Source organism: Vombatus ursinus, unplaced genomic scaffold (genome assembly GCF_900497805.2).
Source record: "Vombatus ursinus unplaced genomic scaffold, bare-nosed wombat genome assembly UNPS02014830.1, whole genome shotgun sequence".
In the NCBI taxonomy this organism is placed as follows: Eukaryota; Metazoa; Chordata; class Mammalia; order Diprotodontia; family Vombatidae; genus Vombatus; species Vombatus ursinus.
This window is the reverse complement of record NW_020954608.1, coordinates 39,934,889-39,951,353: the sequence shown is the minus strand read 5'-3', so window position 1 is coordinate 39,951,353 and position 16,465 is coordinate 39,934,889. Positions and strand designations below refer to the sequence as shown.

Here is a 16,465-nt window from a genome sequence, read left to right as displayed (position 1 = left end):
GGTTATATGGCAAGAGTTGGTTATCCCCCAGGAGTTCAAGGATGCCTCTATTGTCCATCTCTATGAGGGAAAAGGAAATAGATTGTCCTGTGATAATCACAGGGAATCTCTCTCTTAGTCATTACTGGCAAGATTCTTGCCAGAATCCTCCTTATTTGGCTGATCCTGCACCTGGAAGATGGTCATCTACCAGACAACCAGTGTGGCTTCAGAAAGAGCCGAGGAATGACTGATGTGATATTTGCTGCCAAAAAACTTCAGGAGAAATGCTAGGAGCAGAACAGAGGTCTATACACAAAGTTCATCAATATTACCAAAGCCTTTGATACTTTCAGTCATGAGGGCTTGTGGAAGATCATGGCAAAATTGGGTTGTCCAGAAAAGTTCATTAGTAGTGTATGCCAGTTCCATGATGTCATGCTTGCACAAGTTCTGGAGAATGGATAACGCTCTCGTCCTTTTCCTAGTTACCAGTGGAGTGAAGCAGGGCTGTGTACCTGCTCCTGTGCTTCTCTGCCATTTGTGCTCATTTTGGCCTGACAATCAACACCAAGAAAACAGAGATTCTTCCCCAGTTAGCACTGCACCATCTATAAATGGAACCATCAGTTACAGCAAATGGAGAAAATTTGAATGCTATGGATAAGTTCACTTACATTGGTAGTATACTTTACAGGGATGTACAGGTGGATGATGAGGTTGATACACATAATGCCAGAGCTAGCTCAGTGTTTGAGAGGCTCATAATAAAAGTGTGAGAGAGAAGAGGTATTAGGCTGCCTACCAAACTTACGCTCTAAAAAGCTGACTTCATTGTTGTATGCCTGTGAAGCCTAGACAGTATACTAGTGCCATGAGAGGAAATTGAATTTGCTTCCACTTGAATCAATTTAGAAGGATTCTGAAGATCACCAAGCATTCAAACCCTATTGCAAAGAGCACAACTCTGATGGACCAGCCACATTGTTCAAATGCCAAATGTACATTTGCCTAAAAGACCATTTTATGGAGAACTCATTTAAGATAAGAGCTCATATGGAGGTCAGACGAAGTGATACAAGAACACTCTCCAGATCTATCTGAAAAACTTTGGAATTGATTGGGAGACTGGCAAAAGACTCTCCAGAAAGGTGCACCCACATCAAAAAATATGCTTTGCTCCATGAGCAAAGTAGAATTGCAGTAGCTCAAAAGAAACACAAGATGCACAAATTTAGAGACATCTCCATTCCAAATGTTCATGTAGATTATTTGTGCCCAATTTGTGGTAAAGCCAGACTTCTGAGCTCATATTGGTCTGATTGGCCACAGTCAGATACACTGGCATAGTGATGTCATTTTGATCCTCTTCAAGTATGAAGGACAGCAGTCATTCCCATTTTGGATATGAAGAAACTAAGCATGGTAGGGAAAGGAAGGTAAAAGTGATTTCCATAATGTGACACAATTACGGAACATTGGAGCTACGATTTGAATCCATGCCTCTCATTTGAAATACAACTCTCTTTGACTTTAAATGAACACAAATTAAATAAACAAATACTACAATTGATGTTCAACTAAACTAAATACAGAGAAGGAAAAGGTGGAATATCAAATGTTAATTTAAGTTTATTGGATTTGAGTGGGAAAATTTCATTTTTGCTTCATGTATGGCTGCACTTCTTAGGGGATTGTGTCTTATTTCTTGGTCAGAAGTGCCAATCCAGTCGGTTCTATTGAGAAGCAGATTATCTTTGAATATTTTCTCTAGGACGGCACATGGAAAAGTGCTGGATTTGGAGTTAGAGGTGTGGCTTTAAGTCCTAGATGATCAAATCATTAGCTATGCCACTTTGGGCAATTTGTTTCCTCTTGGGGCCTCTTTTTCATCGTCTGTAAAAGAAGGTGGTTGCACTAGATGACTTCTACATCTAAGATTATAACTGTAGACCCCTCCAACTAAGGGAATATATATTATGCTTCTTTTTCTCCCCAGTGTCTAGGCCAGTGTTCTAAAAATAGATTTAGAAATCAAAGGGATAGGAGGGCACTAAGTTCAATTCCTTTAGTTACAGATGGGAAATTGAGGCTCAGGAACGTGAAGTGTTTTGCCCAAGGTCACACACACAGTCAGCATAGGAAGTAGGATTTGAAACCTAGACTGGACAAGCATTTGTTGGATTACGTACAGTACTTCTTGTGTATGTACTAGACTGGTCACTGAAATGCTTTCAAATTCTCAAATTCTGTTGTCTAAATTCTGAACTGGTGACCAATCCAAAACATGACACTGTCTTCTAATTATAGCACTGGCTCAATAAATGTTTGATGATGATAATAGAATAAGGTGAAATAGCATCATTGATTTCAATATCATTTCTAAAAGTTGGTTATGTAGCTAAAGAGATTGATTTCCTGTAGAACAGCCATTCTGTTGTCGTTCACTTGTTTTTCAGTCATGTCTGACTTCTCATGACCCCATTTGGGGTTTTTGTGGCAAAGATATTGGAGTGGTTTGTCATTTCTTTTTCTAGCTCATTTTACAGATGAGGAAACTGAGGCAAACAGGGTTAAGTGACTAGCTCAGGGTCACACAGCTAGTAAGTGTTTAAGGCTGGATTTGAACTCAGGAAGATGAGTCTTCCTGACTCCAGGCCTGACATTCTATGCACTGTGCCTGGACCAACTAAACTGCTCCTTAGAGTCTGTGGAAGTGGTTAACTCTTACAATGTAGTAATGGGGATAGTGGGAGTAGTGTGGATGATGGCTAGTACCTATTTAAAGGTTCATAAAATTTCTGAATCTTAGCAATCATTTAATATAACCTCTTATTTTACAGATGAGTGAAAAAAAGGTCCTTAGAGATACATGACTAGTTACTAGAAGAGAGGGGTTAGAAGTGAGCTCTCTTGATTCCCCTTCCAGTGTTCTGTTACGACTATGAGCAAATATTCTCCAATGTCAGTGAAAAGGTATTTTAGTGCTTTAAGTCATATTTTCTATTTTTTAAAAAGTGTGCCTGACTTTTCTTTGTCCAGGCCAAAAGGGGCACTTTTCAGGCCCCCAAAATGTGGCTCACGTTAATTCATGTCTAACTATTTGCAGATTTTGGCTTCTGTACTATGAGGTTTTCAAATTTTTTATTAGATATTTCTACAGCTTACTTCTTCAAAAGAGCTTTGATTTCATCAGTGGGAGCATACATAACCTACACCAACACACATCATAACTTTTCCCTACGTGGAAGATTTCACAGACCACTGTGACCAAAACATGAGTGTATCAGTGCGGCAGGTAAGTGACACAGTAGATAGAGTACTGGCCCTGGAGTCAGGAGGACTGAGTTCAAATCCAGCCTCAGACACTTGATACTTACTAGCCATGTGACCCTGAGCAAGTCACTTAACCCTGACTGCCTTCCCCCCCACTCCCCCCAAAAAAGAAAAAAAAAAGAGCATATCAGCAGAAGTCCTTCATCTGATTATAGGGCTGCATAACTTACACACTAGAAAGAGTTTTTAACAGGTCATAATGTAACCACTGAATGACATTTTAGTAAGCCTTTGGGATCACTAAGGGATAATTCAGTAACTTGCCTTTTAAAAGGAAAAGTTCAGGGCAGCTAGGTGGCGCAGCGGATAGAGCACTAGCCCTAAAGTCAGGAGGACCTGAGTTCAAATCTGGTCTCAGACCAAACACTTGACACTTACTAGCTGTGTGACCCTGGGCAAGTCACTTAACCCCAATTGCCTAAAAAAAAAAAAAAACAAAAAAAATCCTCTTCCTACAGGCTGTATAACTTAAAAAAAATAAAAGGAAAAGTTCATGGTCATAAATGCAGAAGTTCCTTGCCACGGGGGTAGAGGTAGAAATGTTCCCTTGCTTATCAGGTAGAATCTAAACTCCTTAAGAACAGGAGCTATTTCAATTTGTCTTTGTATCCCTAGCACCTAGAACGATGGCTGGCATATAGCGCCAGGAAGGCACTTAATAAATGCTTGCTGAATTGAATTGAATTATTCTTTATTACTGAATTTATGGGAAATCAAAACCTGGTTCAAATATTAGTTCTCTAAGTTTATTTCTAAAGATCACATTGCAATGTATTTAATATTTGTAAAATGGAATTTTAGGATGCTATTTCAGGCAACTAACACAATTCCTATCACCATAGCACCTAGAGGTTTTACCCTTTTCCTATGTTTGCTAATGTTACTGTCTTTTCATATATGATTCCTAATGTTACAAACCCTACTAATTCATTTTTCTATAGCACTTTAAGGTTTAGCATCTACTTTCTAAATCACATTTACATTTTCTATAGCATTTTAGACAATGCCATCACAAGACCCTCTTTTATGAAGGGTATTCTGTTTCTTTTAAACAGAGGAAGAAACTGAGGTACTAGAAAACAAAGAATTTGATAAAGACTCTCATGCTATTTTCATGGATAAAACAGATGTGAATTAAATAATAGTAGAGTTGTGTGGATTTGGAACTGGGTAAATAGCCAGATCTCAAAAATTAATCATTTATGGTTTGATACTTGGCCCTGTGCTATTTTAACACTTTTACCTATGACCCGGATAAAAGCATAGCTAGCATGCTAAACAAGTTTAAAGAATCACAGAATTTTAGAGTTGGAAAGGACCTCAACAGTCATCTAGCCCATCCCATAGCTGAAAAGAAATCTCCTACTACAACATTTGATCTGACAAGTGGTCATTCTGCTTCTTCTCAAAGACCTCTCTTCAAGGAAACCCTCTACATCCCACTCAGGAATAGTTATATTTTTCCTAATGTCAAGCCTAAATTTTCCTATTTGCAACTTCTACCCATTGTTTCTGTTTCTGACCTGAGATCTTCAACAGAACAAATGTAATAACTGAATCTATTTTCCACTTAATAGCCTCGTAAATACTTGCCTACAACAATTCCCACTATTCCAAACAAAATCTTCACATTTCCGGGTTAAACATACACAGATTTTTCAAATGATCCTCATGTAACTTGTAAACTCAAGGCCCTTTTTTATTCCAGTTACCCTCCCCACTTATCTGTGTTCTTCTTAAACTGCTGCACCCAGAGATGAACACAGCAATCCACATGTGATCTGACTGGGCAGAATCCTGTGGGACAACCACTTCCATATTTCCAGAAGATTGACTTCTCTTAGTGCAGCTCATGATCACATTAGTTTTCTTTTTTTCTTTCATCACAGTTTATTTATATTGAACTTGCTATCCACAAAAAAAAACCCAGATGTTTTTTCAGACAATTGCTATCTACCTATGCCTCCTTCATTTTATACTTGTGAAGTCAATTTATGAAAGATAAATGTAAAACTTTTATCTCTTATTATATTTTACCTGATTCAGTCCAATGTTCTAGACTGTCAGCATATTTCAAATACTGATTTCATTATCTAGTTTATGAACTATCCTTCCTAGCCTAGTGTCATCAGGAAATATGATAAGCATTTTCTTGATAAGCAAGTGTCTTTAATGAAGTCGCTGATAAAAATGTTAAACAGCACAAGACCAAATGCAGATCCCTAGTGCACTGTAATGGAGACCAATAGCCAAGCTGAGAATGACTGCCCTTCCAGTCTAGTCATTCAACCAATTTGGAGTTTATATAATTACACTATCATCTTTGTAAATGACACAATGTTAGGAAGGTTAGCAACATACTGGATAATAGAATCAGGATTCAACAAAATTTTGACAGGCTAGAATGTTGGGCCAAATCTGGTAAGATGAAATTCAATATTCTGAACCCAAACACTTGGGTTCAAATTATCAGTTTCACAAGTATGAGATCAGAGGTATGCAAGCTGGCCAGCAGTCTCTCTGAAAAAGGTCTGGGATTTTAGTGAACAGCAAATTCAATATAAGTCAACAGTATAATGTAGTAGTCAAAAAGCTAATTCAATCTTAAGCCCCCAAAAAAGGGATGAGGCATAATTTCTAGGAATAAGAAAATGGTGGTCCCACCGTACTCTGTCTTAGTCAAACCACAACTAGAGTTCTAGGTCTAGGCCTAGGTGCTACATTTTAGGAATGCTATTGATCAACTGTAGTGCAGCAGAGAACAACTGGGATGGTGAAGGCCCTTAACATGCTATATCAAACTGGTTGAAGGAACTGGGGAAGTTTAGCCTGGAGAAGAGAACATTAGGGTACTGTCCTCATAGCTATTTGGAAAGAATATTTGAAGGATTGTCTCATGGAAGAGGCATTACACTTGTTCTGATTAACCTTAGAGGGCAGAAATAAGAGCCACAGGTGGAAGTTGCAGTCATATTTACGCTTCTATAAGGAAGTGTCCTAACAATTAAAGCTATCCAAAAGTGGAATGGGCTGCCTCAGGAGACAGTGAATTCCCCCTGACTGGAAGTCTTCAAGCAAAGAGGGAAGGACATCTTGGTAGGTATGCTGTAAAAGGAATCAAAACTCAGGTATTGGTTATACTAGATGATCTTTGATGACCCTTTCAATTCTGGGATTTTATGGATCTATGACTTAACCAAGAGATCTTTATCACAGATAGAGCCAGAATTTACCAACTTTCTATTTGAATCTCCCCCTTATCAATGAGTGTAGTGTCCTTATCTTAAACCAATATTAATTGCTAGTGTTTAAGGAATATTCTATAACTTATTAAAACACAAATAGTTGTTTTTAAAGTAGGACTTTGATGAAGTATCACGAATATTTCATGAATGAAATAAAAGTCCTGCTTGATTTTATTGGCTTTTATAGACCAGAAGTAAAGAAACCTTTATCAGACCCATACTATGGATTTGGATAAGTTGCTTAACCTCTCTGGTCCTCAGTGTACTCATCTGTAGAAGTGCAGGTTGAACTAGTTCGCTGTAAGTCCCTTTTAGCTCTAAATTCTATGGGTGTGATTGAGATGACTTCTAGGCTCTCTTCCCTTTGCCCCTCTCACCACACCCCCAATTGAATTTCTATGTGGAATCCCTTGTGGATGTAAAAGGACCATAATAATGTCTGCACTTTGCTCCCTGTTCTTCACTCTTCTGATCTCATCTTTATCACTTCTTATACAACTCTTCCCCCAAATTTAGGTAAATAAGAATGTACAGGAAATAGCTGACTCCCTTTGAACACAGGTATTAAAATATGGCTCAAGACTATACATAAAGCATCTATGTACAGAACATATAGTTTGTATAAGAAGCTTCAGTGTTAGTAACTGAGATGTCTTCCAAGAAGATCTCTGATCTGGGCCTCTCCATCTCTGGAAAAGTAATCTAAAGTCCCTGTGCCTATATCTGTAAAAGAAAAATCAAGAACCTCTATTTACAAAGTACTTGGAATCTTGAAATGAAAGGAGGTATTTAAGTACAGTATATAATTAAGATGCAGGAAACAGTGAAGGAGAGGAAGAGGTTTTGATGACCTGCTTGGAAACAATGTCCTCTTGGGTTGTACTCCAAGATCAGCAAAGGATTTCTGGGTTGTTGCCTTAGGCAAATAACAAGCTCTCTTCATGCCTCCTGTTCCCCACCTTGGGGATTCAAATCATATATTACAGAAATACTAGAAAATTTAGTGTAACCTTATAAAGAGCCCTAAAGAGAAGTGCATGAAAGCTGATAAAAGACTACCAAGGGTCACTGGTTATAGGAATAGGCAAGTTTTGTGACCTTGATTCCTTGAACTGGCCATTTCTGTAGCCCTCCAGAGAGGAGGCTCGTGAGAGCCCCCGCTTTTACTTTTCATGGGGTACATAGATGCTACCCCTGAGAGTTCAGTGAAGCAACTAGGTCATTTAAGGAGACTCAGAACAGACAGTCAAGAAGGGAAGCCTAAATTCCCAAAGATGCTGAGAAGGAACTGCTTCTTTATCCCTCTGATTTGTACTACAAGCCTTTCAAAATTTTATACTGTAATGCAGAATGACTACAGCCTGGTCTGTTCAACAGCAGTCTTCATAGCCAATTCTCTCTTCAATACACAGAGGCCCACCCTCTTGAACCACTAACAATTTCAATGCATATTTGACAACTTCTTTTGTTAGATCTTACATCTGGCCTGACAGATGAAAGTCCTGGACTTGCAAGCAAGAGGACCTTAGTTCAAATCCAGTCTCCAATTATGATTAGCTAATGTGAAAATGGGCAAGTCACTTAACTGCCCTGAGCCTCAGATATCTCTCCATGATTTATTCACTAAGTTATGGAAGGGTTGAAGTCTGTGTATGGAGAGAGTTCCCACACCACTGAGACAAAGAGCCTTGACATACTAAAAATTAAAACCCACTGTTTTATAAGTTCAGATTTTTCTGGAGAATATAATAAAGGCACTCTACATTCATTAGGTAATGAATTCCCTGACAATAAAGGAATTTAAGAGAGACTGAAAGAACCACTATCAGAGATATTGTAGAGGGGATTCCCACATTTTGTAGGGGGATGGCCTAAATCAGGTTCGGGGAACCTGCGGCCTTGAGGCCAAGTGTCCTTTAGGTCATCAAGGGCGGCCCTTTGCCTGAATCCAAACTTCACAGAACAAATTCCCTTAATAAAAGGATTTGTTCTGTAAAACTTGGACTCAGTCAAAAGGCTGCTCCCAAGGACCTAGAAGGCCACAAGTTCCCTACCCCTGACCTAGATGAACTCTACAAATCTATGAATCTTGAAGGAAATTCTTACTCATCTATTGTATTAATGGCAATATGATTAAGTAAATCAGACTGCAGGTGAGACAGAAAGATAGGATTTTTACAATAGCTACCAAACCTCTCGATTCTATTGTTTATTTATTAATTATTTATTAGTTATTACTTTTTTTTTTTACTAGTTACCAGAGACAAAGACAGCACAGAAAAGGCCTGAAATATTGAATTTCACCTCCCATTCTCATTTTTTCCTCCTGTATTTCTCTAACCTGAACCTAAATATCATTGATAATGTAGGGGGTGGATGTCCAGGCATTGTTCATAGTCCTCATTGCTACCCGGTGCACACACACTCTGCATCATAAAATTTCTATTTTATCCTGTTCAGTGACTTGTCCAAGATTATATAGGGATTTGAACTCAGCTCTTCTGATTTCAAGTTCAAGACTTTTTCTGCTTTATATACTCTTTAACCAATTTTGGCACATTTGGTATTGGAGAGCAGATGCTGCTGATCTGTCTCAATCTATGATTGTATTTACTTGTGTTTCTTGCTAAATTTTTAAATATGCCAAAGTAACCTGGTAAGCCAAAGGGATTAGGGGACATCAGGAGGTCTATCTATATATTAAATTATAAGCAACTATTATGAATCCAACACTGACTTCACCATTGGGTTTACACAGGATGGTTGTACAGTTGAGACTTGTTCTAAACTTGTCTTGTTCCTTCCAAAGAAAATCTGATGGTGGATTATGCTTTACCTCAGATGATGCTGCCCAAACCTACAGGAAATAGGGAAAAAAAAACAACAGACATCAAATAAATAATCAGTCTCCAGGTAAATGAACTCCTTGATTCTCTTGTTAGGTCAAAGTTAACTGGAGCAAGAATTAGAGTATGTTCTGCACTAAAGATTGGGAGGAAGGGGAGATCTACATGCTATTTTTCATAAAATTTCTAATATTAATAAAATATTACATCTGAAGACATTACAGAGATGAGGGATGAAAACTGTGGCAATCTACTACAAATGTTAGCATTTATCCAGAGAACAGAGCAATGAAGCTGAAATGGCAAGATCAGGCTTTTGGTAGGAGGAAGGGGTTTTTTGGCCATTGAGTTGGATCTGGACCTTCTCAGGAGGTGAGATGTCAGCAGTTGACATCAAGAGTGTAAGCGGCTACTGCTACTCCAGGGAGATGAGGTGTGTTGTGGGAGGAAGTAACTTTCTGCTAAAGGTGAGGAAGTGACAGTTGACTTACCATATCCAATCAAGAGATAAACCATCTTTCAAAGACAGAGACATCTGAAATGTGCCAGAAAACATCTAGCAATGTATTAAGTCTGAGGACTGCCACGTACTCTTGGTGATTCAAGTGAGCATGACATGTATCATCAGAAAGAACTCTAAAATATGAAGACCTCACCAAGAAACTGGAGAATTTTGGGATGAGTGCATTGTTTTCATTTCTGTTACCAAGTGAAGCCAGGGATTTTGGGTCAGAAGGAAGGATATAGGAAGTGAACAGCTGGCTTAGAAAATTGCTTCAGAGAATGGGATTCAGCTTTCTGGACCTTGAAGACACAGGGAGGCAGGGCTGTGTCTTACCTAAATTCTGTATGTGATTACATACACACAATAGACTTTCTGAAAATGTTTGTCAAATGAACAAGCTTGTATTCAGGAATGTTATATATCAAATGATGCCTGGAAATTACTTGCTTAGATACTGACCTAATTAAGAGTTAAAAACTGAAAAGTAAAGGGCAAGAAGAAAAGAGTTCAGACATAGCTGCTAAACCATATATTAGAGAGCTCAGCAGGTATGACATTGGAAGAAAAATAGGAGAAGAGGTGCCAAGAGGTGGAGGTAGGAAGGGATTCCTGCCACAGAAAATAGCCTGTTCAAGGTCACAGACATACTTAAAAAGGAACAAATTCAATAAAGGGTAGGACTGTGCTTTAGGAAGTTAATTCACCTTTGTGAAAAGTCATGAACTTGACTGGAAGAAACACTGTGGAACACATTTGGATGAGAGGCAATGGAGAGAAAAAGAAGTGATAATATGGTGGTAACTTCATGTTTCATGCTGCCAGGACAGCTAGAGGAAATGGATGATGAGATTGAGCTCTTTCACCCAAAGTGGGAGAGGAAACAGCTAGAATTGCTGATGAATGTTCATGAGTTAATGGTTTCTACTGCAGAGGATTTAATACCAATCAATGTGTTTAACCTTATTTAACTAATTCATGATTGGTGTATTCAAAGGTTGGCCTTGGGGCCTCAGTTTCCTCATCTATAAAAGGGGGATAATAATACTTGTACTAATGCACATTTATTATGAGGAAAATTATTTTCAGATGTTAAAGCACTATGTGACTGTGAGTTACGATATGAGGAATCACAGAGAATGGGAAAGATGTGAAATTGTAGGTAGGCTAATGTCCCAATTTTCAAAAATGAAAACAAGAGGGATACTTCAAATTATAGGATGGTAAGTTTAATATCAATTTCTGGGAAAATTCTAGAATAGATTATTGAAAGGATGGTTTGTGAGTACTCAGAAGGAGAAGTGGTCATGATGGAGCACTACTATGAATTTGTTAAGAATAAATCCTGTTATACTACCTTTATTTCCTTTTTTGACAGACTTGGTAGCATGGTAGATGTAAAATGCTATAACATTTTACAAAGTCTTTCATCCCTGCAGACAAGATGGGGAGATATGGATTAGAGGATTTGTTGTTCAGTTGTTTCAGTCATGTCTGACTCTTTATGACCCCATTTGGGTTTTTCTTGGCAAAGATATTGGAGTGGTTTGCTATTTTCTTCTCCAGCTCATTTTACAGATAAGGAAAGTGAGGCAAACAGAATGAGCGACTTCCCCAGGATCACACATCAAGCAAGTGCCTGAGGTCGGATTTGAATTCAGGAAAATTAATCTTCCTGATTCCAGGTCTGGCATTCTATCCACTGTGTCTCTTAGCAGTGAATAGACTGGAGGATAAAATAATTACATGGTTTCAGAACTAGTTGAATGACAAACTCCAAAGAGTGTTGGTTAATTTCAACCTGAAGAGAGGACTTTAGTGGAATAATGAAACATTATTTATCCTTTGTTTTCAAAGAGGACCAATGATATCACAGCATGATGTCTTGACTAGTTCATGAGTTGGATTTAAGTGAGCAGAATTATATAAAGTTTGTCAGTCTCATTCTCTCTTCCACAGTCATTAAAGTCCAGTGGCAAGACAAAAGTCAAGACAACTGGCAATAGCCAGGGATGCAGTGGATGACCTTGGGATCTCTGATGTTTGACCAAGTTATAAGTGCTTTATAGTACCTGCTTTCAGCTGCCTTCATGGCCACTGGAACAGATTGTTCTCATCTGCCCATTCTGCTGGGAGAAGTCTTTACATGCTTAAGGTAGACATCTCCCTAACTCACTAAAGTGATTAAGGCCCATTGGTTACCCTCAGCTTGGTTTAGCCTGTTTACCAAGAAAATTTACCAGGGTATAGCTGCTGTGCATGAAACAGTTTCTTGGAACCACAGGTCAGAATTCAGTGCTATGCAGGCACCAAAGGTGGATGAACAGACCTGAAAAGGGCTCAGTAAACTCTCACACCAGATGTGCTAGCCCTGTTGTCTGTGTTCATTTCAACATTTCCATCAATGAATTGAATGAGGCATAGATCACATCCTTATAAATTTGTGAGTGACACAATGTTGGAAACTAACATATTAGATAACAGAATCAGAATCTCGTGTAACTTGAATATCAAAGGCCATATCATAAAAAAATTTTAAACAGAACCAGATCAAGTATCTTTTACAGCTATGCCTAGGAGAGAATTCTTAATGAAATAAGGGATATAAATAATCATAAAAGATTAAATAGATAATTTCAATTGTATAAAACTGAAAAACTTAAATGAGCAAAATCAATGCAGTTAGAATAAGAAGGGAAGTGGTCAACTAGGAAGAAAAACCTTTGCCTCCAGTATCTCTGATAAAGGTCTGAAATCCAAGCTATAAACTGAATACAAGAATAAGAGCCATCCTGTAATGGATAAGTGGTCAGTGTATATGTATAATATTGCTCCAAGTTACTAATAATCAGAAATGAAAATGTTAACAAAAACAGTTTCAGCTCACACCCAAAAAATTAGCAAAAATGACAAATTATGGGACTAATCAATGCAGGGGCAAGATTGTGGAAAGATAAACTAATACATTGTTGGGGGAACTATGAACTAGTCTAACCATTCTGACAAGCAATTTAAAATTAGGTTAAGAAAATGACCCAGATGAATTGATCCAACTATTCTGGAGAATAATTCAGACTATGCCCAAAAGGCAATCCAACTATGCACACTCTTTGATCCAGCAATGCCACTACTAGGTCTGTATCCCAAAGAGATCATAAAAAAGGGAAAAGGAACTACATGTACAAAAATATTAAAGCAGCTCTGTTTGTGGTGGCCATGAATTGGAAATTGAGGGGATACCCATCAGTTGGGAAATGGCTGAATAAGTTGTGATATATGAATGGAATGGAATATTGTTGTGCTATAAGATAGGATTTCAGAAAAACCTGGAAAGACTTACATGAACTGATGCAAAATGAAGTGAGCAGAACGAGGAGAACATTGTATACAGTAAGAGTAACATTGTACAATGATCAACTGCTCTTCTCAGCAATACAATGATCCAAAACAATTCCAAATAGACTCATGATGGAAAATGCTATCCACATCCAGAGAAAGAATTGATGGAGTCTGAATGCATATTGAAGCACACTATTTAGGCTTTTTTTCTTTTTTTTTTTTGTTCTTTCTTCTTTCACAATATGACTAATGTGGGAATGTTTAACATGATTGTACATGTATAACCTATATCAGATTGCTTGCTGTCTTAGAGAGAGATGAGGGAGGAAGAAAAATTTGGAACTCAAAATCTTTCAAAAAATGAATGTTGAAGATTGTCTTGACATGTAATTAATTGGAAAAAATAAAACAGTTAAAAAAAAGTGACCCAGAGATCTCATTGCCTGTCATATATCACAAAGGTCAAAGACAGGTCTTATGCATCAAAATACTTTATAATTGTACTTTTTATAGTAGCAAACCAGTAACAAAGTAAATGCCCTTCATTTAGAGTACAACTATACAAATTCTGACACATGAATATAATAGTATATTACTGTACCTTAAGAAACAATGAATATTAAAAATTCAGGGAAGCATGGGAAGACATGAGCTGATATAAAACAAAATAAGCAAAACTAGGAAAATAATATGCGCAATAACTACAACGCAAACAAAACTGAATACTCTGTAGTTATAATGGCTGAGCCTGGTCCAGAAGCAAAGATAGAGAATTTCCCTCACTCCTTTTTTTTTTAAATAGAGGTAGGAGACCATAGATAAGGAACATTTATATATGTTTCTCAGTTGCTGTGTTATGAACTGTATCTTTCACTTTCCTTTTTATTTTTCATCATAAAGGATACCTCTTGGGAATGGGAGGTAGAAAAGGACATGTAGGGAAAGAAGGTAATATAAAAAATAAAAGATATCATTATATTAAAAAAAAATCAGAATCCCAAAAGATCTTTGTAGCCCAGAACTTTGGGTCGATTCTAACTTGATGAAATTTAATGGGAAGGTACAACTGCAAAGTTTTACACTTAGGCTAACAAAATCAATTATACAAGGGCATGATTGAGGAAAAATGGTTAAAAAGCAGTTAGTTCGTGTGGAAAAAAAAAGGATTTTAATAAGCTATCAAGATTAGTAAACAGGGTAATGAAGTAGCCTAAAAAAATCTTCATGTGTGTGTGTGTGTGTATACATATACATGCATATACATATACATATATACACATATATATGTGTGTGTGTATATAAATAAATAAATAAATAGATAAATAAATAAAATCTTGGACTACATTAAGAGATATACAGGATTAACATCAAAAGAAGTAATGGTTTCACACTGCTTTGGCCTGGACAGCCCACACTTGGAGTACTTTAACGAGTACTGGTACTGCACATTAGAAGAGATGTTGAAAGCTGGTATGAATAGAAAGGGGGTTGACCAAGATGGTGAGGGGACTCAAAATGCTATAGGAAATTGGGATAAACTAGGAATATTTAGCCAGAGGAAGACAAGACTTAGTGGGAACATGATAGATGCCTTCATGCCTGGAAGAGATTATATAAAAAAGTTATATGGATTTCATGAAGTTTCAGGTAAAGATATAGGAGATAATAGCTATTTTAACTTATTATCATCAAAGGGTTATCATGTAAGAGGGTTGGCATTGGAGAGTGGAGTTAGAACCAATGAGTAGTAAATATAGGGAAACATATTTCATCTTAACATAAGGAAATGTTTCCTGACAATTAGATCTGTTTAAAAGTTGAAAGGGATGATTGAGGAAGTGAAGAGTTCCATATCACTGAAGACCTTCAAGAAGAGACTGATGGATAATTTGCTGTGGATGTTGAAGACAGGTTTCATGCTTTGGGTAAAGAATCTCCTAAGTGACTTTTGAGACTTTCAACTATAATTCTATGCTTCTATAACATTAATTATAGAATTATTAACATGAAATTATTGGTTCTTCACAATATTATTCAGTATACTTATATCTTATACTCACAGTTATTGCAGCATTGGCTGGCATTCTAATATTTGGGTGGAATTTATACAAGGAGACTGCATGGCCATTCACATTTTGTTGGAGAATATGATCTCCAATCGCCAGTTCTTTGTCAGGAGAAGAGTTAATCATCTTCACAAACAAACCACTGCCACTCACTTCAACTATTTTAATGTCTCCAAGAGCACTATAAAATAATGTAATGTACTTTTAAAAGGTTGTACCTTTTGTGATCAAAGCAATTTAATAGCAGAATAATAAAAGACCCTGGTATGTTATTTAAAAATCCAAGAAAAATGAGTTATTATAGGGATGAAGCATGTGGCAGTAAAAAGAGCATTGTATTTAGATCCTGGGTTCAAAAAGCCTGGATTCAAATCCTGGCTCTATTATTTGCCACCCAAGTGACCCTGGGCAAACCACATGATCTCTCTGGGCCTCAGTTTCCTCAACTGTAAAATGAGGGGATTGGATTAAATGACTTGAGGTCTCTTTCAGTTTGGGATCTATGATCTTATGAATCCTTTTCCAGATCTAAATCTACAATCCTTTGATCTTATTGGATAAAACTTTGCACCCAGTTATAGCTCAGATATTGATGTTATGTGACCATAGGTGAATATCTTAATTTCTTTATGACTCCTTCCTTTACAAAATTGTTATCTCTCTTATGTTCTCTGGGAACATGAGATTGTATTTATTTTAATTTGTTTTCCATTTTCATTTCTTGTTATATAGTTCCTTGTGCACAAAAGCCTCAGGGTGGAAGTGTTGTACTCTACTAGAAATAGCCTGGGGTAGAATGTCAGGAAACTGCCTAAACTTTGCCAATAAAGCATTTTGTCCATGTCTATTTTTTCTTCTGAAAAATGGGAATAGGGAAAGCTGGGTGGACCAATGGATAGAACACTGGCCCTGAAGTCAGGAGAACCTGAGTTCAAATCCAGCTTCAGACATTTACTAGCAGTATGACCCTGGGCAAGTCACTTAACCCCAACTGACTCTCAAAACAAAACAAAACAAAAAGAAAAATGGGGATAATAATGCCTGTCCTAACAATTTCAGAGCTGCTATGATGATGAAATGAGAAAATGTATATGAAAAATATTTTAAAGTTGAAAGGATCATACAAACACAAGATATTTTTATGCTATAGGT

The 16,465-nt window shown here is 37.3% G+C and overlaps 1 protein-coding gene across 1 annotated transcript in view; it reads right to left on the bottom strand.

The window, feature by feature from the left end:
* LMNTD1 (lamin tail domain containing 1) overlaps positions 1 to 16,465 on the bottom strand; it is a 58,089-nt gene that overhangs the window by 24,428 nt on the left and 17,196 nt on the right. The window contains exons 4-5 of the mRNA XM_027838578.1: positions 15,308 to 15,494; positions 9,298 to 9,417 (exon numbers count right to left, since the gene is read on the bottom strand). Of these exons, the coding sequence (XP_027694379.1) occupies positions 9,298 to 9,417; positions 15,308 to 15,494 (307 nt within the window). The remainder of the gene's footprint in view (positions 1 to 9,297; positions 9,418 to 15,307; positions 15,495 to 16,465) is intronic.